Below are 23,279 nucleotides of genomic sequence, written 5' to 3' on the forward strand. Positions count from 1 at the left end.
CTGGCCTGTAACCCCCACTAAGAGATGAACTCATGCCAGTTCCATTCTTTGCAAGAAAAACACAACACACGCGCGCGCGTGCACGCGCACTGAGCAGTACGGAGTGGCCTCCCGATTTCTTCCCCGAGCACACGGTGTGCTGCCCGCTTGTCCCGGCAACCCGGATATCCCAGGCCGAGTAACGGGGACTTGAGCGTCGCAACAATGCCAGTCCCGGAGCAGCTCGGCTCACAGCTCCCACCCCCGCCCCCTTTCCTCGGCGTGCCAAGAGTTTGGAGCGCGCGCACGCACACGCGCGCGATGCAGTGCAGCGACATATCCCTCCGCCACCCTCCTCGCCCCGCTCCCGCTGCCCGACGATTTGGGAAGCGAGGGGAGGAGGGAACTACTTTCCTGAAACTTGTTATGCTGCCCACGATCCAGAGCTGCAGTGATTCGACTGCGGGCCGCGGCTTTTAGGTTTCCCCCCGACCCCTCAGAGGCCCCGCGCCTCCGGCTTGCAGCCGCGCCCCACGTCCGCCCAGCCGCACCCGCGCGAGCCCCGGCGGCCCAGAAGTCGCGAGGGACTACTTCGCCTGCCTCTCCCGCGGGCGCCCCCGGTTCGAGCGGCGGAAGGAGCGGGCGGCGTGAGCGCTTCCGCCGCCCCCCTCGCGGCTCCCCTCTCGCGGGCGTGAGGAGCGGGCCGCCGAGCAGCGCTGATCTCGGCCCTCGTCGCCGCCGCTCGGCACTGTGCCCTCGGGCTCCGACGCTCGCCTCGCGCCCTGCCTGCGGCCCCTCAGCTGGAGCGCGTCCGAGGCAGCCCCTGAGGGCCGACCAGGCGCGCCGCGCGGGCAGCCGGCGGCCAGGCGGGAGATGGTGCGCGGCACCTCGGCGGGACCGCGCCGCCTCCCGCAGCCAGCGCTCGGCTGCCCCCCGCCGGCTCCCGCCGCCCGCCCGTCGCCGCGCCCCTGAGAGCAGCACCGCCTCAGCCACCGGCCGCGTCCCCCTCAGCGCCCGCAGTCGCCCGCGCCGTCTCGGCTTCGCACTCGACCTCGGCGCGGCAAACCGCTGGGGTCGCCACGGCCGCGCTTGCTGCCGCCGCCCCCCTGCGGGGGTGGCCGGGCTGCCCGGCTCGCGGGGCACCGCTCCGAGTGAGGCATCCACCATGGTGAGGCCCCCGAGCCGCTGCCCGCGCGCCCCGCCGGCCGTCGTCGCCCGCCGCCCCTCGGTGCCGCCGCTGCCGCTGCTTCCCTGCCTGCTGTTGCTCCTCCATCTCCTGATCGGATCACGGTGAGGGAAAGATGAGCGAGGAGACGGCGACTTCTGACAACGAGTAAGCGAGCCCTGGCCTGGTTGAGCCCGGGGGGCAGCCCCCTCCCCCCAGCCCGTCCCGCCCGGGAGGTGATAGATGCCCGATGTGTCGGGCCATTTTCTTTAATGGCAGCACCCCTTTTCATTCGTGCATTTTCGCCTCTCTGCTTGGGGAAGGGTATCGAGTGCAGTGCAGAGGCGGCGTAGCAGTCGGACGTCTCCGAGACAGAGTAATAATGTGGGTAGCTCAAAGTGGAGTAGAAACTACCCTTTGCCTGCCCTTCACTCCGGCGTCAAACCCGCCCCCCCTCCCCAAACACCTTGAACATCCAGCCACCCTGCCTCTACAGCTATTTCGCTCGGAAACTAATGTGTGGGAGCACCTCCAGCCGCAAACTGCTCTTGAATCCTAATTCGATGACTCAGTGACTCCTAAATACCGATTAAGCCTTCGCCCCCCGCCCCACTTTTTAAACTTATGACCTATACTATTCTAGTAAAAAGATAGGGTTAGGGAAACATTTTAAGAATTAAATAGGATTAAGGACACCTGGAGTGTGGGCGATGTTGAGCTATTGTGTTTTTTTATTATTATTTTTTTAACCTTCGAGAGTATTGAACCCGTCTTAATCAAGAACAGAGTAATTAAAAATTTTGAATGCTAGGGTTTGGCTTCCGTCTGTGATAAAGTACGGTTTACATTGCCGAACGCGTTGGTGACTTCATCAGAGCTTGATCCATAAGTTTTTGCTTTTTTGGACTGTCCTTAGGTTTTCCAAATGAATCACCGTGCCTTTTAAATATTTTGCTTTAATGTAGCAGCCTCTTGAAGGAATAATGGGGCTGTAAGAGTTTCCTGTTGAGAGTTAATTTGGGGCCGAATTTTGGTGTCTGTTTTTTCTGTAATTGAATTCAATTTTTGTTTGTATTTGGAGGGCTATGAAGAGTTAAATGAAGTCTAGTCCTTAGGATGCATTCCTTTAAATAAAGTGCATTCCTCAAGTCAGATCTTTTCGAGAAGGCTTTAAAGGCCCGTTTACCATAAAATAGCAGAAAAATGCCGAGCAACGCCCCCCCCCTTTGAAAAGCACGCATTGAGGAGCGGGTGTGGAAGGAGGTGGATTGCTGCAGTCAGTGCAGTCTAGAAGCAGAAGTGGCCGCCATGTTCTCTCTTTTTGTGAATCGCCCTCATTTGCATAGCACACTTCATTCATAAAAAAAATAATTAAACATCCATCACCTTGGACAACTTGAAAGGCTTTCCTAAGAAAACCACTCGAAGCTTGTTTGTCCTTGTGTAGATTTTTGGGTTCAGGAAGTGAGGAGAATTTGAAGTTTTAGATTAAAATTTGGAACATACGCGCACACACAAACAACTACCCCAGTTCTCAGAATGTTGACACAGTTATGTGGGAAATATCAGTTCGGGGAGGTGCTGGGATCACGTGATCGCCTCCATTCATAAAATACCTGGCTGTCCATTCACAGTGCAGTACACTGTCACTGCCTTCCGCAGACTAGATCTATTTTGAGCCAGATCAAGAACCCTGTCTCAATGCTGGGCTGAGAAAAACTGCGGAAATGCTGAAGGGAATGACGGGAACTTTTATTAGTATCTTGCAATAAAGCAGCTGGGATAAAAATCTTATGATCTATTTTAGAGATGGGGAAAGATGTCTTACCATTTTAATAGTTTAGAAAGTAGTATTGCCTTACTTCGGCCAAAGAACAAATGATGGGTGTAGATTAAAGCAAATGTAGAATATATTGTTTCAAAACAGGCCTTTTTTTTTTTTTTTTTTTTTGGTACTATAGTAAATTGAAAGTGCAAGTAAGTGTATGAAAGAGATCTCAGTGGATAGAACCGTTGTTGAACTAAAATGAAAAAATATTAATGATTGTTTTAATTCTCAAGATACTGATGCTTTCAAACAGCCCCCACCCCACCTCCAAATGTACTTATGGGCAACTGGGAAATTATTCATTCAGATTTTTAAAATTGTTTTCACAAAGATATACTGCCATATTAATACATTGTCCTGAGGAGCCTTGTAACTGTTAGTTTGGGTAGTAAAAGGGTGATCTATTTTAGCATGTATTGTCCTCTGAGAGCTTTTTCATGGGGCAAAAATGGGTGGTGGTGGTTAATGAACGTGAGGAAATGATTATGTTCATCTGCTAATAGTGGCTGCTAGACCTGACACTGTTTACTTGAACCTTGGCTCTGCCACAAAGTGGATTTCTTGGAATGTCCCGTTTAATCTGGTCATTGTAGAGCTCATCTTTAACATAGGAGGTGAAGTTTTGAAATGAAAATTCATTATTTGTAATCACACATTAGGAAAAAACGAGAGATTCAGTAGAGCCCTCGTGGGCTTAGGTTTGGTTTAAAATGGCCTTGTTTTAATTTTGTTCTTTTCTCTCTTTTCTTAAACTATCCTTCATAGGGATTTGATTACAGTAGAAATTATTCCTAACACTTTATTGCTTCATCTTTTTCTTTGTTTCTAGCCTTTTAAAGAAGATGACTATAATCAATTTCTCGGAAGATCGTGTTAACTTCTAAAAATTGACAGCCACTATGCTAAAATGTAGTAGGGCCTTTTAGAGCCCTCATTTTGAAAAACCGTTATTTGAATTTAGATTTTGTGTGTGTGTGTGTGTGTGTGTATAAATAGGTAACTGAGGTACTTACATATCTAATCAGGAATTAGTGGAAGATGTATTATATAAAAATGTAAAAGGCATCTTGACAGTGATAAGTCAAATGAGGGAAAAATGAATGAGGATAGGATGAAGCCTTAGATAATCGTTTCAAATTCATGTTTAAAAATAAGATTTTTTAGGCAGGTCAGATGGCTCAGCTGGTACAGGCACTTTATACCTTGCAACCTCATGACCTGAGTTTCATTTCAAGGACTTACATGGTGGAACCTGTTCCCACAAGTTGTACTCTGACCTCCATGTACCTCTACATTCAAAACAATCACACAAATAAATGTACTAAAACATTTTTAATTAGATTTTTCAAAAGACAGTAAGCATACTTTAGAAGTAGACTGCTTTATGCCACAAATAAAGGAACGAGCAATATAATTTTATTTTTGAGGTTAATACTTTATTTTCTGATGCTCCAAATATTTCCAGTAAAGATGTACCTTATATATAATGGATTAGCCTTTTAAATACAAATTTGAACTCCTAAGTATATATTATGGAATGCATAGGGCCTTGGTAATTTGTTGTTGACTGCGTATAACACTGCATGGCCTTTGCCAGTCTGACCACAGTACTGGGAGGAGTCAAGTAACTGTAAAACCAAGCATTTTGTTTACTGTGTGCACATCAGTCAGAACCGCCTGCTGTGCCAGAACTAGGCTTTTTAATAGCAAGCTAGAATTTACAGTAATTTTAGACTTTTAATTAAAATTGGATCACTTGAGATAAATTTGTTGTAGTATAATCTATGTTAGAACCATTTTTCCTGTCAAAAGTAAATTTTGTGGTTATATCATATAGTACTTCTTTAAAAATGTACCTCGCAGTGTCATTATGTGAGTATATATATTTAATTCCATTTGTCTTATATATGTATATGATTATGCATACATTATACATATAGTTAGAAAGTATTCTAGAGCTGAATAGAAGGAAACATTGGGAAGCTGTGTAACAATTATTCAGGTAATTATGTTTATGTGGGTATCATGGATACATAATGTAAAATTTGTTTAGAAGTCAGTGGAGCTCAATCCTTGTTCACCTTCACTTCTCCTTTCTGATAGAAAGCTTTTGGTTTTGAATTGTATGTTTTAAACTATGCTAACCTAACATGCTCAAAAAACAAAACAAAACAAAACAAAAAACTTGTAGAAATAATTTTCCCCCAGAAGACTCATTTATGCCGTGATCTCCAACACTGTCGTCCTGTATCATTGTGTACTTGATCCGTACTTATAGTGAGATTTCAAAAATCATATTCATTTATACATTTTTATGTCTGTTATTGCTTCTTCTTTCATAATGCTTGTTATACACTTGTGTGTGTGTGTGACTTTTTACATTAGGGATCATTTAGCTTTGTTAGAAAATAGGCTCAAAATTACGGGAAAATAAATTATATTATCTTTTAAAGAAGATTTACCCTTTTATTTCCTAAGGCCAAAATTGGCTTCATTTTTGACATGTTATATTTTCTCAAGTTTTAGAAATAATAGTTGAGACCTAAAACTATTCTGGATACTCCTGGATAATCACTGTGCTGGGCTCTGAGCTATGCACTGTATCAACAAAAAGGTACTCATTTATCTGATTGATTTAAAAGATTTGAAAGTTCCTTTCTTTTACAGCTTCTCCATGGTGCCAACTATAATAAACTGTTAGGAATAAAGAAGCCTGTTGTTGGGGAAAGGGTAAACAGTATAGGCTTCCTCACTGTATGCTGTTGCTGGTGGAGGGGGAAGACTCTGGGGGAAAGAGGGACTGACAACCTAGCTCTGATTAGGGTAAGGTGGCTAATAGGTCTCACTGAGTGTTGGGTAGGCTGATACTCAGAGGTCTACATTTCTTCTCTAACCTTCAAAACTGCCAATATGAAAAATAGTTTACCCACTTGAGCAAGAAAACTAGTTCAGAGACAACTTATTTGTTGTGCTACCATGGGATAGCAAGGACTAACATTTGTTATGTAATTGTGTCCTTTACATATGACAAAACATGATATTCATATTTTGGATTTTTTCACATCGTTCCAAGCACTGTGTGAAAAGCTTTATTTAAGAATTACATAGTTAATATTTATACACACACAAATACAACACACCCTCACCCTTTTTCTGAGTGGAATTTCATAGTGAATGATACGGTAGATTAATATATGTGAATATTTCTGCTATGTTTGAGTTATCATTCTAGAATGTTACTTTTAGTTGTTATTATATATCCAAAGAATGGTATACATTAATGTTTACTCATCTAATATTGTTGGAATTTGTTCTGGTTTTTTTGGAACAGTATGGAGATTGACCTTTAATTTTTTTTTAAATCTGTATCTGTTGTTTTATCCTTGAGATTGTCTAGGAAGGTCACTTTTTTTTTATTAAATTATATACAAAAGAAAAAATAGTCTATGAGAATACTTAGGCTTTGAAATGTCTGTTCAGTTCTCTGAAAATTATAATACCAATTATAATACCAGTTTTATAGAGAATGAAATTTTATTCAGATTTAAAATGTGCTGGGTGGTAAAGTAGAAATGATTTGTTTAGAAAAAATGTTTTAGGGTAGCTAGAATTTTTGAAATACTGCATTATATTTAGGATTAAAGTGATCATTCAGAGGTCATGTGCGTATGTATTTAATTTTTAACTGTTTTGTGCCCTGAGAGATGCTTTTCTTCTAACTAATTCTGTGATCGAGGGTGAATGAAGCTGGCTTATTTGTAGTGGAAGGAGTTTGAACTAAGCATTATGGGTTCTTCTAATGTGCTAATAGTGCATGACTTGTTTTAAAGTTATCAGTGGGAAATACACTCTCTTGATTTTGCTAATTATATTATTTTTGACATATTTAAGCAAATGCTGCCTGATACCATGGCAACACAAACACACGGATTTTGATTAAAAAGGAATAAATTTTTCAAACAACCGATAGGTACATTCAGAAACAAGTTGGGATTGCTAACCGTTTTGTTGTCATTAGGAGAAGAAATCCTCCTATCTACCTATTCCAGCTTCTTCTCAGACTTGTTTGATTTAAATAATCTCTATACCCTCCAGTTAGGTGGGGACTATAAGGAGGCTAATCCTACCCCATCAGCATGGATTAGTGAACAGAAAGCTACTGAACTTGAATGCTAACTTCAGGAGCTCCATAAGGAACCTGTTAACATCATGCCAGTCTCTAGAGCTTTACTTACTGACCAGGAACACCAGTAAGTCATTCTTACTTGGTCACTTACCAAAACCCTGTTAATCTAACACATTTAGTTTCAGAAGTTAACACAGAATACAGGTAAGGTGGTGTATTATTCTCCAGCATTTAGATATTGTTCTATGACAGGTTTGGTATCCTAACTGTACCCTAACAGTCGAGAACTAGAGCCATTAGATCTATGAAATTTGTGTCTGTGATACTTGGAATGAGGACATTGTTTATCTTCTTTCGAGAGAGGCAGTATCTCATTATGTAGCCCTGGCTGGCCTCAAATTCACAGAGCTCTGCCTGCCTCTCTCCCTTTTATCTAACAAACAAAATAATGCTAGTATACTGTGAAATTTTGCTTTCATGTTTTGAGTAAAGACTGGAAAGAGTAGGCAGATACAGAACATGTACTGGGAAGACTATAGAGATAAAGGTCTAGTTCTGTATTGTTTTGCTTCATTAAACAAAACAAGCGGAGGCGTGGTGGTACATCCCTTTGATCCTAGGCCTCTGGAGGCAGAGGCAGGTGGGTCTCTGGGTTTGAGGCCAGTTCTGGTCTACAGAGGAACAGGACAGCCCAGACTATACAGAGAAACACTGTCTGGAAAAACCAAAAACCCAACCAACCAACCAACCAAAAACCTAAAACAAACCACCTATCTATAAAAAGCACCCCCCCCTCCCCCGAGCCTCTTAAAGCTTTGGATTTGGATCTCTTCTCTTCTCTTCCCTCCCTCCCTCCTTCCCCCTTCCTCTCTCTCTCTTTTCCTCTTTTTCTTTCTCTCCTTCCTTCTTCCCTCCCTCCCTCCTTTCCTTCCTTCGAGGCAAGGTTTCTCTGTATAGTGCTGGAACTCGCTCTGTAGACCAGTCTGGCCTGGAACTCAGAGATTTTTGTCTTCTCCCACAGATTAGAGGCATGTGCCACCACTTCCTGCCTAGGGTCTATTAAAATGGTCTTAATGCCTTTCTGAGCTCATTGTGGATGCTGTTCCCTCATTTTAGGTGGAAAAGGACATGTTTTGTACAGTTTCAACTCAAGAGCATTTAAATATCACAGAATAGGGGTCAAAAGTTGACTTCCTTGGGAGAAATGGTGCTTTTCAGTTTCAGTTATTTCAGGAGGTAAACAGTTCATGTTCTTGTAAACTGTGATCCAGTGAAGATCTTTTACTGGGAAGAAAGATTTGTGAGCCAGGTCACTGTTCTTGGTTTAATCTGTTAAAATTTTATTTTTAATTGGGCCTACCAAAAGTCTGTCAACTTATATGTAAGCTGCCATTTTTGGTTATAAACAACTGTAGCAAAAAATTAATATATATTATCATTAGTTCCTGATATTTAGCCTGCTATTCTGAGATAATTAATTTGTTAACTTAAGAATAACTTTCTTAGATATGTAAACTCTATGCTTGGTTTAGGAGTTAATTGGAAGTTTATTGATAAATTAGGCGAATGTACATACTTTGAGGCCTGTTTGACTAAAAAATACTAGGTAGAAGTTGAGAACATGTAGCAAATAACCTTAATAAATGCATCGAACCAGAGTATAGTTTAACTTTGTGTTAGAGAGAGAGAGAGAGAGAGAGAGGGAGGGAGGGAGAGAATATGAATGAAACAGTAACCTTTAGCCACCCTTTGTTTTCCTTGGCAGCTTTTCTTCTGAGTCTGATATTTCACAAGGGAGCAAACAGCTTTAGTGACCAAAAAGCTTACTGATCAGACATACAGACTGGATTGCTTTGAGTCTAAATCTGTAGAGTGTGTGCTGTTTCTCCTCTAGTACAGATCAAAGGAAAAGGATAGTTTGTCTTGTAATTACTGATTAACTTCAGCTCATCCCATTATTGCATCTATCCCGCCTTAGATACATTTAGTTGATTGGGAAGTATAGGGAAGACAGTTCTAGCAAGATGCAGACTTGCTGGTGGATCTCTGAGTTTGAGGCCAGCCTGGTCTACATATTTGTTACTCTGTCTCCAAAAAAGCAAAATAGATATTTTTAAATGACTTTGAGGACAAGAGCAATTAAAGTGGAGAAAAATCTACTAAAAAAAAGTAACTATAAAACCTCTACAGGCCTTTCATATACATAAACTTTATTTGAATATAGTCTTCTTTTTAAATGTAAATATAAAGTTATTAACGTTAGATTTTAATAGGTCAAAAAGCAATAGAGCTATTTATTAATTCCTACTTGATACATTTAATATAAAGACTGTTTCTTTCTTTGGTTTGGTTTGGTTTTCCAGAGACAGGGTTTCTCTGTGTGGCCATGGCTGTGTTGAAACTCACTCCTTAGACCAGGCTGGCCTCCAACTCAGAGATCTGCCTGCCTCTGCCTTCTGAGTGCTAGGATTAAAGGCACACCCCCCCCCCCCCAGCTATCTGTATATTTTTAATAGTCCTCACTAATACTGTAATATTTCGTCATAGTGTACAAGAGGCTGACATATCCATTTTCTCCTTAGTGAATGCTAGGTTTCCAGCTCTTTAATATTACAAATAGCATCATATAGTTGGTGTACAGCTGGGATGCTAGAATTTAGAAGGCTGAGGCAAGACAATTTTAAGTTGACAATTGCAAATTTCAGGATAGCTTTTGCTGATAGTAAATTCCAGGACAGCATGTTTCTGTCTCTTTGTCTCTGGCGACCCCCACCCCGCACCCTCCCCCATGTGTCTGTTTGTGTGTGTGTGTGTGTGTGTGTGTGTGTGTGTGTGTGTCTAGACCAGAGAAGGATGTGTAGTGTTCTGCTCCAGCATTCTCCATCTTATTTCCTCATTGACCCTGGACCTGGGCTGTCAGGCAGCAAGCTCTGAGGATCCTTCTCTCTCTCTGCCTTCCACAGTGTTGGGGTTATAGATAATGTGGCTAGACAGACTTTATGCAAATGCTAGGGATTTGAACTCAGATCTTCATGCTTTGCACAGCAAGCACTCTTATTCACAGAGCCATCACCCCAGTACTTTAATTTTTTTTGAGAGCTTGTGAAAGGGTGTTAATTTCCAAAGAATACAAATTTCTTTTAATGATAATTCAAAGCCTTAGATCCATTTTGTATTTTTATTGCCTATTGATTCAAAACCGAGGCTTGGGAAAGTTAAGAAACAGTAAAACTTCTGAGTTGTTAGTACTAAAGGTGCGCACCACCACTGCCTAATTCTTCTGAGGAAAATAAAAAGCAGTCCCCCCACCCCTGAAATAACTCTTAAGTGGTGTTTACCATTAGTCCTCCTTAAAAAATAAGGAAATTGAGCAGGGTGAGGAGGTAGTGTATCCTTTGTAGTTCTAGCCAGTAAGGAGCCTGAGCAGAAAGATCACAAACTTGATGCTAGACTGCTTTCTACTCTGTCCTTAAGTATCTTTGTTTGTTTGTTTGTTTGTTTGTTTTTTGAGACAGGGTTTCTCTGTATAGTCCTGGCTGTCCTGGAACTCACTGTGTAGACCAGGCTGGCCTCCAACTCAGAAATCCGCCTGCCTCTGCCTCCCGAGTGCTGGGATTAAAGGCGTGTGCCACCACTGCCCGGCTCCTAAGTAAGTATATAGGAGCTGGAGAGATGGTTCAGCAGCTAAGTGCACCTGTTGCTCTTGCAGAGGACGCAAGCACTGTTCATAGTATGTCACAACCATCCCTTACTCCATGGGAAACGGTTCAGTCTTCTGACGTCCATCAGTGCTAGCACTTAAGTATACCTGTAGATAAAATGCTCATATATTTTAACATCCCACAGTATGCTTAAGTAGGGCTTCATTGCTTTGTGATCTCTATTAAAGGAATATATTTACTTATGTGTTGATCATAGATTTGTAAAAAAATATTTTTAAAGATTTATTTATTTGTTTGTTTATGTGTATGAATATGCTGTCTTCATGCACACTAGAAGAGGGCATTGGATCCCATTACAGATGGTTATGAGCCATCAGGTGCTTGCTGGAAATTGAACTCTGGAAGAGCAGTCAGTGTTCTCTTAGCCCCCATAGACCTTGATTTTTTTTTTTTTTTTTTTTTTTTTTTTTTTTTTTTTTGGTTTTTTGAGACAGGGTTTCTCTGTGTAGCCCTGGCTGTCCTGGAACTCACTATGTAGACCAGGCTGGCCTCCAACTCAGAAATCTGCCTGCCTCTGCTTCCCAAGTGCTAGGATTAAAGGCGTGCGCTACCATGCCTGGCTGACCTTGACTTTTAAAAAACTCCCAATAGTATATTATTATATATACTACAGTATATATATGATATCTATTTTATAAACATCTTATGAAGGTATTAGATTTTCTAGACTATGAGTCAGACAGTTGTGGGTACTGGGAAGAGAACTCTGTAACAGCACTGCACACTTAACCACTGAGCCATCTCTGTAGCTGCATACTTAAGTATTTTTAACATGCATTTAAAATTCCTTGGTGTTCTTATGTAACACTTCTTTTGTTACCACACTGTATTTTGTTTCCCAAGATTATTTGAATTATTTCCAAGTATTTGCTGTCATGAATGTACTTGTTTGTGCTCCTGGCACATATGTGCTAAGTGTTCTCTTAGGATATATGTAGGAACATAGGTTGTTAAGATAGTGTGAATTTTGAAGTCTATGAAGCAGTGTTCCCCTCCCCCAAAAGAACAGCAAAACGAATGTGTATGCCCAAGGATTCAATTTATACTTAAGAGTGGTCCTTAAACATTGCTGTCATTATAATTGGTATCTTGAGTATCAGATAATGAATTTTGATAAAATTTCCTAAGAGTATTTTTCCAGGTACTGAACTGAGCAAATTAATTTATGTAATCAATGAACTCATTTAATACAGGAACCCTATGGTGTAGGTACGGCAAACTCATTGTATGGATGAGGGAAAAAAGCCTGGTAAATCATAGTTAGGACTTAGATTTGATTAGGTTACACAGTAAACTCGGGCTTCCATCCTGTGATGGTTTTTCTTTGTCCAAATTACTGATATTTATATTTCCTAATCTCTCTGTCTTTTCATCTGCTTTTACTCATCTCTTGGCCTGTATGTGTTCATGGTAGAACATTGTCTGATGCATAATCGTCTTTTGAAAAGAATTTTTAGAATTTGTTTCCTCAGTGTTAGAATGGGTAAGGTGACTGTGAAGATTTCTAGAACGTTGTTTCCAATTACTTTATAATTTGGTAATCTCCTATTCATTGCATCATTAATTTCAAGATATTATTTGTTTTATTTTGCCTTTTTTAAATTATAAAAATGTAAAACAGTTGAGAAAGACTTATTATATAAATCTGTTTACAGTTAATTACTTTTATGGATTAACCATTTAGGTTATTTAAAAACCTGCAGTGATTGACACACATGCATTGCTTTATATTAGGTTAAAAACTAACCTGGACTTGACATGTATTAACTCCAAGTAAGCATTTTGTACACCGGGAGCTGGGCTGCTTCTTTAGCCTTCTTGGTGGTTTTCTTGAGGTAGTCCTTTATGAAGCCAGTCATCTGTATGGTCTTCTGGGTGGTCAGTTAATAATGGTGAATTGTGTTTTATTGTTGTTTGTGTGCTCTCTCTCTCTCTCTCTCTCTCTCTCTCTCTCTCTCCAATTTAATTTCATCTTTATTTGTATGCCTGTGTATGGGTGCCCACTCAGGCCAGAAGAAGGCATCGGCTCTCCTGGAGCTGAAGTAACAGGATTGATTGTGAGCTGTCTGTTGACATGGGTGCTAGTGATCAAACACCAACCTCCTCCCAGAACAAGTGCTCTGCATCACAGAGCCATTTCTCCAGCACCAAATTTTTGTTTACTAGTTTTTAAAAGTAATTATTTCAAAAGTGATAATGCTAACGTTGGAAGAATTTAACAAATTTTAGCAAAATGCTAGAACCCAGTAACAAATGGCAATCCCTATGCTATGTGTGATAATCTAAATGTCAGTAGCATTTACATTCGAGTCATGTGAAAAAAAGTTTATGTCTGTTTCAGGAATGAAATGTCGTAAGCTCTCCATATCTTAGAAGTCACTAAATGTTGCAGTGCAGAAGACCTGAAGAGCTTACTCATTTGTGGCATTGGAATGACAGACTGGTAGTAGCAGCCAGACAGATGGAAATGAGGATGCTGCTGTGTTTATTAGTCAAATACAGTTCATCTCCCACAGTTTGTATTGCTCTAGGCTTGGCACACTAGTTAGCATTGACACTGAATGAGGTAACAAACAAGCATTTGTTGAGCATTTATGAAATCCTGGAGGAAGGAAGGGAGTTATTACTTTTGAGGCATTAACATAATAAGCACTGGGCATGTAGATAAATAGAACAGGGTCATTCTCAAGCAGTTCTCCTCAGGTTTAGAAGTAATTGTTAGTTCTTTGTAATGCATGGTTTGGAGATAATGATTTAACTATGAGGAGCAGTACAAGTTCCCTCCAAAATTAGAAAAAAAATCATTTATAAGAGAAATTTTTTTTCATGTGCACTCACTTTCACAGTTCTAAGTCTTATGATTTAATGTAGCTCCAATCTTTGCTGACTGAAATATCTTGAAGTTCACATGGCAGGATAATTGTTATCTCTTAATTAGTAAAGGTTAAAGGGTTAGTTTGTTACGGCTTAAAATAAAGGAGCAAATGAATACTGTGGAAGTAGCCTTTGTACCTTTATATTTTATATGTGGATGAAATTTTGTGAGTATATCTTGGGTATTATTTACATTTATATACTGCCTGGTGCTCCTTCACTGGAAAGAGCTTTGACGTGAAAGATTGATAATTGTTAACTGTTAATGCAAGGCAGTTAGCCCAGTTGGGCCACCATTGGAGGTAATAAGTAGCACGATGAGGTGCTGCTCTAAAAGTCATGCTCCAAAAAGCTGTGTTTTCTGGTCAGAAGACAAAGATGAAGAACAGGGTTTGAGTTGTGGACTTCTCATCATTGGCCGTGAGCAGATTGAACTGTATTTTCTTTCCCCTTTCCATTTAGTTATCCTGAAACTGAAGACTTTAGGGATAAAGATGAGGTAGAAACAGTGAAGAAACAGGCAGTTTTGTTCATTTGTCATTACTTCTCGTCAGCTCACACATTCTAAGGCTGAGTTTTATTTTAGAAAAGAGAGCTATTGGTAATTACAACTACTCATATTGCTGTCTTCCTTCAAAAAAGTTGTATACTTGATATACTTGAGTATCTTACATTCAGTGGTGAATTTAATTATTTTTGAAAAATTATTTTCCTCTTTTAAGTAGAGATCCAAATATTCTTTGCCCTTAGCTTAGACCCAGAATTCTACAGTTGACAGTTCAGTTCTTCCTGTAGACTTGGTGTATTTGAGTGACAGGAAAGAGCAAGTGTCTGCTTCTTGCAGCACCAAAATCCAACAAGTGATGGGAGCTGCTAACACTTTCCCAGAATCTCAAAGCAAATCTGTGGGGTTGAGGAAATACTCTCTTGGGAAAGATATTAGACCTCAAAAGGTAGGGATCAACTTACAAAGACACGCATCCTCAGTCAGTATCCTAAAATGTTAGTAAATTGCATAGCCAAATGCAACAGTTAACACATAGATAATATTGTCTATGAACAGTGTGATTATCTACTAATATTATTGAAGTTTCACAAGTTGCCCTAATTCAGGATGTATTTCATGATTGTATGTTGCAATAGGTTGTCATGTATTGACAAATTAGTCTCCTGTAATCTGAAACATCTCTTTAATTTTTTTTTTTATAATCTTGACCCTTGCCTGAAAAGTACTAGGCAGATATTTGCAGAATATTCCTAAATTCAAGGTATCCATTTTTGGCAACAATACCATGTTACAAGTGGTAGTGTATTCAATCAGGAGGTTGGTGAAATGAACTGAACATTTTGCTAAGATTCTGGCCATGTTTCTTAACTGGTTAAGTTCTTTTTGTAATAAGCAGCTTATGAGGGAGTTTTCCGAGGCCTGAAAAACACTGTTATCTGGCATATATTTACCATTTTTCTCATTTATTGATAATTCTTATCTACAACAATTTACTGTGAAGCGTGCCAAATTATTTTTCTGTAACCATGGTTTCTCTCACTTTTAATAATTTGGTATGTGGTGGAAGGGCTCTCTCTTCTCATACTTACGTACATCTTTAGTATGACTTGTAGCGCAGTGTCAGCGTAGTTCCCCTGGAGCCATTGGGAAGCACCAGCGTGTTGCTTTTCTATGTCCCTCTGACCAGCATTCGTGAGGCTCAGGAAGTGCTTTGCTTGTCCTAGCTTTGGAATCATTATTTCTTTAAGGAGCACTGGTTGTTTTGTTGTTGTTGTTGTTTAATTGGAGATTTGTATTTAAAACCTTTCTAGCTGTGCTCATTGGCTTTTGGAGTAAGGTTCATGGTAGTATTTAGTTTACACTACAGATGGAGAAAGCTAAACTGAAGTTAAAGGTATTTACTCATAATATCCAGATGAAGTTGTAGGAAGAGTTGGAATATGAGCTTAGACTTCACCTATCCAAAGGTGGAGTTTGATATTCCTTCCTTTTATTTGACCTACTTTACTTTTTTTTTTTTTGAAATAGGGTCTCTTTATATTATATAGCCCTGGCTGTTCTGGAACTCACTGTCTAGAATAGGCTGGTCTCAAACTCAGGAACTCAGAGAGATCTGTTTGCCTTTGCCTCCCAAGTGCTAAGAATAAAGGTGTGTGTCACCACTCTCTGCTTCACATTTACTTTAATAATAATTTTGCCTTTTGCTTTTCTTGGACACAATATAGTTAAAGTATATTAGAATGTGTTTGCTAATAGTATAGCTTTTTTGAAGCGGAAAACAGTCATTGCAGTCCTAAAAAATATTCACACATTTGCTCTGAGTAAGGCTGTGTGCTAGATCCTGGCAGTTCTGGATTGCGCATGTGCATGCTGGAGACACTGCTGAGGGGGTTTTGTCTACTGTTTTTTAAGTAAAGGTAGGTGGTGTGATGATGGTGATTACTTCAACTTCGTGAACTTAGGTGGCTTAGGATCTGCATGTAATATGTAGAAAATATAACACACAAACACATAATAGTAGATTTACTTTCGCTTTTGTGTTTACCTTGCCTCCATTTGGTGTCTTGTCATTTCATAGGTGATACAATATAACCTTGCTAAACATTTGTAAGCATTTTATATTTGTTGCTTAATTCTCACTATCTAAATGCTGTTTTAGCACATAGATTTCAGTGATTTGTCAAAGATGAGACAGTTTGGTAAATGAAGGCGCATTTAAATGTTTTTACACTGTCTACTGTGAAATACTGGTTTTGTTGTTAGACTTGCTAACTATTCCTTCTTAGGTTGAAACTTTCTATTTAAATATACATGCATGCATGCATACATACATACATACGTATATTTTGACTTGCACTTTTGATTTTATCTTATCTCAACTTTTACGTGATTCATAAAATAGTATTGTTTATCGTTAAGTAGTCTCTCAGAATAACTTTTTATGAAGCTTTTCTCTGGGCAGCGATTACAAAAAGACATTACTTTTTGTAGCAGTAGACTGATGCTTGTTTGCTGAGCATTTCTGAGCATAGCAGTTGTTATATTTTGTAAGTCTCTCTGCACACATACAAAAAGTATGCATAAAGCTTAATCGTTAGTAATAACGAAAACAGATCTGAAGACAAAAAAGTTCACTTTTGTTAATAAAGAACTCTCTAGGAATCTTGTTCACAGTTAGACTAGCATGTAAATATATGTACCATCTATTTGGCTTTTTCCACTGTCTTAGTGAATGTTAATAAGCTAAGTCTCCTGAGGTCTTCCTGGGGATGGTCATAGCTGTTGTGACTCAAAAGTGCAATAAAATGAAGTCCAGCCCAAAAGAACCAGTCACACAGCATGTATCTTCACAGTAGCAAGCAGTAAATGTTTGTTGAAATTATTACCGGTAGTAGTTAAGCCACCACAAGTAAATGCAAGCGAGTTCTTACTGTAGAATAACCTCTAAGCAGCACATGCTAAATATCTATGGAAACCATGGAGGGCAATTTACAGATCTTTGCTGCTTCACAAAAACATGAAGAAATTTGAAATGGGAAGGGATTTGTATTAAATAGGACTGTCAGAGTTTCTATTGATGAAACACCATGACCATAAACAACTTGGGGAGAAAAGGGTTTAGTTTGATCACATTTCCATTTCATGGTCTGTCATTAAAGGAAGTCAGAGCAGGAACTCAAGGTAGAGCAAGGAACCTGGAGGCAGGAGCTGCTGCAGAGGTGTTGCTTTTGTTCTTCATGCCTTGCTCATCTTGCTTTATTATAGCATCCAGAACCCTATGCCAATGGGTGACGTCACACACAATGAGCTGGGCCCTCACAAATCAATCATCAAGAAACTGCAGACTTGCCTACAGGCCAATTGTATAGAGGCATTTTTTCAGTTTAGATCTTTTCTTCCCAGATGACCCTAGCTGGTGTCAAGCTGACATAAAGCTAGCCAATTCAAGGACCTTACTTGAATAAATAACAATACTAAAGCCTGGGATTATAAGATTTGTAGCTCAGACTTTTATAATTCTATTGTGTCTGCCTTGGTGGAAATTTTGTCTTCATTATTGTCATTTCAGTGTTGTCCCCACTGAAAAATGTTACCCCTGTCTTACCCTCCCTATAAAATTGGTCACTTTTCTGGGGGGAGGGGTGTCTTTTTTTTTTCTTTTAGGTCTAAACTGCCTAGCCAAATTCTACCTTCTGTAACTTCCCATTCCAAATAGACTCATTATCCATGATAACACAAATGTCTATACTGGAAAATAATTTATTTGGGGTAACATCATCTCTTGTTTTTAGGGCTGGATCAGAGATAACAGTAGTTAGACCTGGATACCACCTTTTCTTAAAGGTATATATAGCTTCTAGTCAGAATTTCTGCTAATCCCTGCCATAGGGCCATGATAAAAACTGTAAGAGCACTATTTAGGCACTCCCAGTAGCTAGGCAAGTTCTCGGTGAGAAGTTGAGTACTCAGTCATTTGGTCAGGTGCTTATGTATTTTATAGAAAAAAAATTTTTTTAAAGACAAGAATGCAGAGATAATAAGACATCTATATTCTTATTATCCAGTGAATCACTGTTACCGTCTTCCTCCCAGCTTTTTATCTAAATATCTTACTGTTTTTATGATAGTGGTTACAACGGAGTTGGGCTGTCAAATCTGTCTTTTCTAGAAACATGGAAATGATGAAACTACATGATTTCTACTTTGGGTTATCGAAGATTGGTGGTTAGCAATTTGTCTACCAAGTTAGTGAGTCTGTGTGTGGACCTGCAAATTCCATTTTCTTGCACAATCCAAAATAATTATTGGCAGAACCAAATGATTTAGAATAACCCAGTGCTAACTTAGTGTCTTACAAGTAAAGGATGCACTTGGATTGTGAATGTGTTCCGGAAGCAGTGGTTTCCCTGGTGGTGAAGCTCCGCGGGGAAGAAGAGGAGTGGAGAGAGCTTATTCTGGCAACCAGGAGGCCACTGGGACTCGGAACAGACAGCAGTCTCAAGTTGGCATACTCAAAAATCTATGATGAGAACATCCTTGGGCAGAGAATGTAGTAGTAAAAGGAGTAGTTTATCTCTAGCTTTACTTAAAAGGGTGGAACTGTGCCCGTTTCTTCCTAGGTTACCTTGACATTTTTCTGACAGGGTCTTGTCTTGTGAAAAAAGCAAATAAAAACCATTTTGAAGTGAATTTACAGTCATTTATGGATCTGAAGCTTTTTTTTTTTTTTTTTTTTTTCGGCACAGTTAAATGATGATCTTGGAAAGTACAGGCCATGGCTTCTAACAGGCTCTATTGCCTTTAATTTAGGGAGTATAATAGACATAGAAAGGATGATGTCCCAAAGAGAATGTGATGGATCATTTGTAAGTATGTGTGCCTAGCCTAACCTACTACCTTTAACTCAGTTACTAGTTATTCCTTCTAAACACACACACACACACACACACACACACACACACACACACACACTCTGTTGTGATGAATCTAATCTGCCAGTTTGATAATTAGAGAGTAGGTTAAATGAAGACAAACAAGTTGTAGGACCTACAACTGGTCAAATGGAGCTTTGAGAAAACTTGATCAGTGAACTAGCTCTAAATAATGGGAATCTCGTGATTTTTTTTTTCTTTTTCACATGGTAAGAATAAGTCATATTCTGTTCCTGAGAATAAAAGTAGAATGAACAGATGGAAGTTTTAGGAAAGATAGCAGACTTTTGTTCTATGTATAGAGACAAAACTAAGTTCCTAATGCAGTTTGTCTGATGGTAGAATAGATTGTCTTGGGGAGTCGGAAATCATAGTTTCCAAGTGAGAGAGAAGATTGATCATCTGAATTTTTTACAAAATCAAGTGCTAGGTTTTAGTTAAGTTGGTCTAGATCTTCTAGAGTTCCGTGTACTTGTTTAGGGTCCATGCTTTTATTGTTTGTTTTTGTTTTTTGTTTTTGAGATGGGTTCTTCTGTTTAGCCCTGACTGTCCTGGAATTTGCTTTGTAGATCAGACTGACCTTGAACTCACTGAGTCCCACCTGTCTCTGCCTCTCAAGTGCTGGGATCAAAGGACTGTGCCACTACTGCCCACCATACTTAATATGCTTCTCTGTTTGTTCAGGTTTGCACCCCCACAAAGTAAATGTTTGTATAAAAATGAAACAGTGCAACAATGCTTATCTTTAGAGAAATGCTCTACAGTTTGAGATTTATAAATAGAGAAAAAAATTGACCTTCAGTAGTTGTTTTTGACAAAGAAAGCAACATGCACATTTGGTTTGTGCAACAGAAATTTCGAGCAATTTCTTCTTTCCCTTCCTCCCTTCTTTCTTCCTGGCATTTGTTTGCATGCCTGCCAGAGGTTGAAGTGCCCACTGTCTTCCTTGGTCACTCTCCACTTTATTTTCTGAGACAGGATCTTTTACTAAACCCTAAATTTACCAATCATCTAGTCAGGTTAGCCTATCTAGCCAGTTTGTTTCAGGGATCCTGTCACCACCTCTGAAGTGTTGTGATACATGTGTGCCCTGACATTTATATGGGTGTCAGGGATCCAAATTCCATTCGTCTTGTTTGTGGGCTTGTGCAGTAAGCATTTATTCATTGATGAGGCAACAAGTATTAGTTCTTTGTTTAGCTCAGTGCCTGGAGAAAAAGATCCTGTGTTTAGCAAACATGGGCCTGGGTTCAATCCCCACTGCAATTTTTTTATCAGCATATTTTTCTTATGTAGACTTGTTTTCTGGATTGTCATAATCGGGTAGGCATCAGCATTGCTGCATTCATATTGTCCCACAATGTCATCTACATGATCTGCAGATACAACTAAGGAATGCGTTAGAAATTCCCTATTCTGATGTACAAACCATGATTGGTATCTTTGGTTCATTCCAATTTTGTTTGACATAAAAGCTGCTGACCTAAATGGATAAGCAATACTAGAATGATTTGAATTTGTGGGTCTTGGAAACACTTGGAATGTGTTATCTGTGTCTCTTGATTCGTAGCTATGGAAAAATGTGTTCTGTATGCCTATAGTGTAATCTTTGACTCATTAAAACTTCAGAAATGAAAGGTTCATATACTTAAATGTTTATTTCTAGTAGTGGCTGTTTTTATTTTATTATGCTATACTCTGAAACCCTTCTGAGTAATAACTGTGGTGGTATATAAGTACTTCGCTGTCAAGCCTTTTTGTTTTTAAACCACATTTCTCTTGCTGCTCTGCATGGGAATTATGAGGCTGTTTTGAAGTCAGTATTGATCCTAGTTACAAAGCTTGTAGCATCTAGTGTATTCCAGGAAATTGTTGGTGGGTGAACACTAAGGGGTTAATGAGAATTTCAGGGCAACTGAATGGTAAACAAGGTGAATGCTCTTGCGGAGTACAGTGTTTTGAGGTTGTGATGGTTGGGGGCCTGATTATGGAATTGAAATTTTTTTCTGTAGATGCTACTATGATCTTATACTAATAAAATTGCAACTAATAGAGAATATGTACCCCAGCCAAAGATTACTCTCACATAAATGAGACCTCCTTTCTAGTCACTTTAATTCAAAGCACAGAGCAGAACAAGGACACAAAAGACAGCGGGGATTTAAATCCTCACTTAGGCTCTTAAACAAGATGTAGTCTTGTCAGTGGGCATTATTGTCAGAATTAAACATGTCTTGAACCTAGTTTCTCAGGCATAATAGGCTACTGAAGTCTTCAGCGCTGAACGAATAGTTTAATACTCTTAGAGATAAAATTATTTTGTTTCATTGTTTTTGCTATTATAAAAGAAGAAAACAAAAGTAACCTCTCTGTTTTCTGACCATGGTGACATGTTGTGACTCTTCCTTAGGAGCGATTATCCTTGTAGAAAGTCTCTCAAACTGAGATCCTGCTGTTTCGAAGTCATCGTCCTTGTACTTACTTTGCCAGTTTGTATATAGTTTGCTTCACAATACTTAGTTATAGATTTACTTTTAGCCCCTTTCTTATGGGCCTCTAAGTTCCTTCCTTTCTTTATTAAAGCTTTATGCATGCAGTCTTGAGTATACCTCCATTTTTCTGGAATTGATTTCTAGATGTAAAATGTGTGGATAGCCTGAGTTACAGTCTTTTTCATAGGCTTCTGATTTATTTACAGAACCTCTGTCAAATACATAGAATAACCCATCAGAATAAAGCACCTTAGAAATTTGATGGCAATTTATAAAATAGTAAAAGAATTTATTATTCTCCTTACATATTAAAATTAGTTATTGTGAATACTTTGATAGGAACTATATATTATTATGTTGGGAACTTGATAATAATGTATTTTGTGTGGATATATGCATAGATACATAGACTAGAAGTCAATATCCAGTGATCAGTTTTTATTTTATATTTTTGAGACAGTCTTAGAGAACTTGGAACTCTATAACTCAGCTGGATTGGTTAGCCACCAAGCCTCAGTAATCTTCCTGCTTCTGCTTCCCCAGTGCTGGGATCACAGGTACACACTCCTGTGCCCACCCAGTGCTGGGATCACAGGTACATACTCCTGTGCCCACCCAGTGCTGGGATCACAGGTACACACTCCTGTGCCCACCCAGTGCTGGGATCACAGGTACACACTCCTGTGCCCACCCAGTGCTGGGATCACAGGTACACACTCCTGTGCCCACCCAGTGCTGGGATCACAGGTACACACTCCTGTGCCCACCCAGTGCTGGGATCACAGGTACATACTCCTGTGCCCACCCAGTGCTGGGATCACAGGTACACACTCCTGTGCCCACCCAGTGCTGGGATCACAGGTACACACTCCTGTGCCCACCCAGTGCTGGGATCACAGGTACATACTCCTGTGCCCACCCAGTGCTGGGTTGGTTACTGGGGATCCAAACTCAGGAATGTGGCAAGCACTTTACCAAACCAGCTTTAAAGTACCATTTTATTTTTAAAAATCCAATGAATTTGATTTCCCAATTGAAAACAAACGTACATGTCATATGATTGGCTTGGTCACTCAGGCTGTCTGTCACCTTTGGACATTATTAGCACAAGTGTCACTCATCTTTCTGTTGCTGCTTGGCTTTGTTGTTTTGGGCCTGTGGTGAGAGGGGCATGTCATGAAACAAAGCTGCTCACTTCTTGGGAGGAGGAGTGTAGGATATGAGAGGGTTTCCACCATTTCCCAGTAGCACCCCAGCCTGGTGACCACGTCCTGTAGTACATGGCCTTTAGTAGACAGCGGTGATCCAAGCCATAATACCATGCCGAAAGCTTATTCTGGGTTAATAGCTTCTCTGTACCTTCTGATCTCAGTCCTTACAGGTTTGTAGTCTTGGAGATCATCTGATTCCTGTAGGTTTTGCCTCACCCTTTGTCTCTTAATGCTTATTCTCCATGAGTTTTGTTAAAAAGAATAGATCTAGAATTCTACTTTCTATAAAGACACTGCTGTATTCCCAGGTTTCAAAATTAAAATAGTATCAGAATTCACAAAGCATCTTCTTAGCTGCCTTTCTATCTTTGCTTTCTTCTGGTTATTCCAAGCTTTCTTGATTCCATTTTTTAGTGTATTTATTCTTAGATTTTCATCATATT

The 23,279-nt window shown here is 39.8% G+C and overlaps 1 protein-coding gene across 2 annotated transcripts in view; it reads left to right on the forward strand.

Annotated features, from left to right (window-relative positions):
- Positions 1-626: 626 nt before the first annotated feature.
- Positions 627-23,279, forward strand: part of Spred1 (sprouty protein with EVH-1 domain 1, related sequence) — a 61,209-nt gene continuing 38,556 nt past the window's right edge. For both annotated transcript variants that reach the window (NM_033524.3, NM_001277256.1), the window contains exon 1: positions 627-1,312. In NM_033524.3, coding sequence (NP_277059.1) covers positions 1,281-1,312 — 32 coding nt within the window. In that variant the 5' untranslated portion in view covers positions 627-1,280. The remainder of the gene's footprint in view (positions 1,313-23,279) is intronic.

This window comes from Mus musculus, chromosome 2 (assembly GCF_000001635.26).
Source record: "Mus musculus strain C57BL/6J chromosome 2, GRCm38.p6 C57BL/6J".
Taxonomy (NCBI): domain Eukaryota; kingdom Metazoa; phylum Chordata; class Mammalia; order Rodentia; family Muridae; genus Mus; species Mus musculus.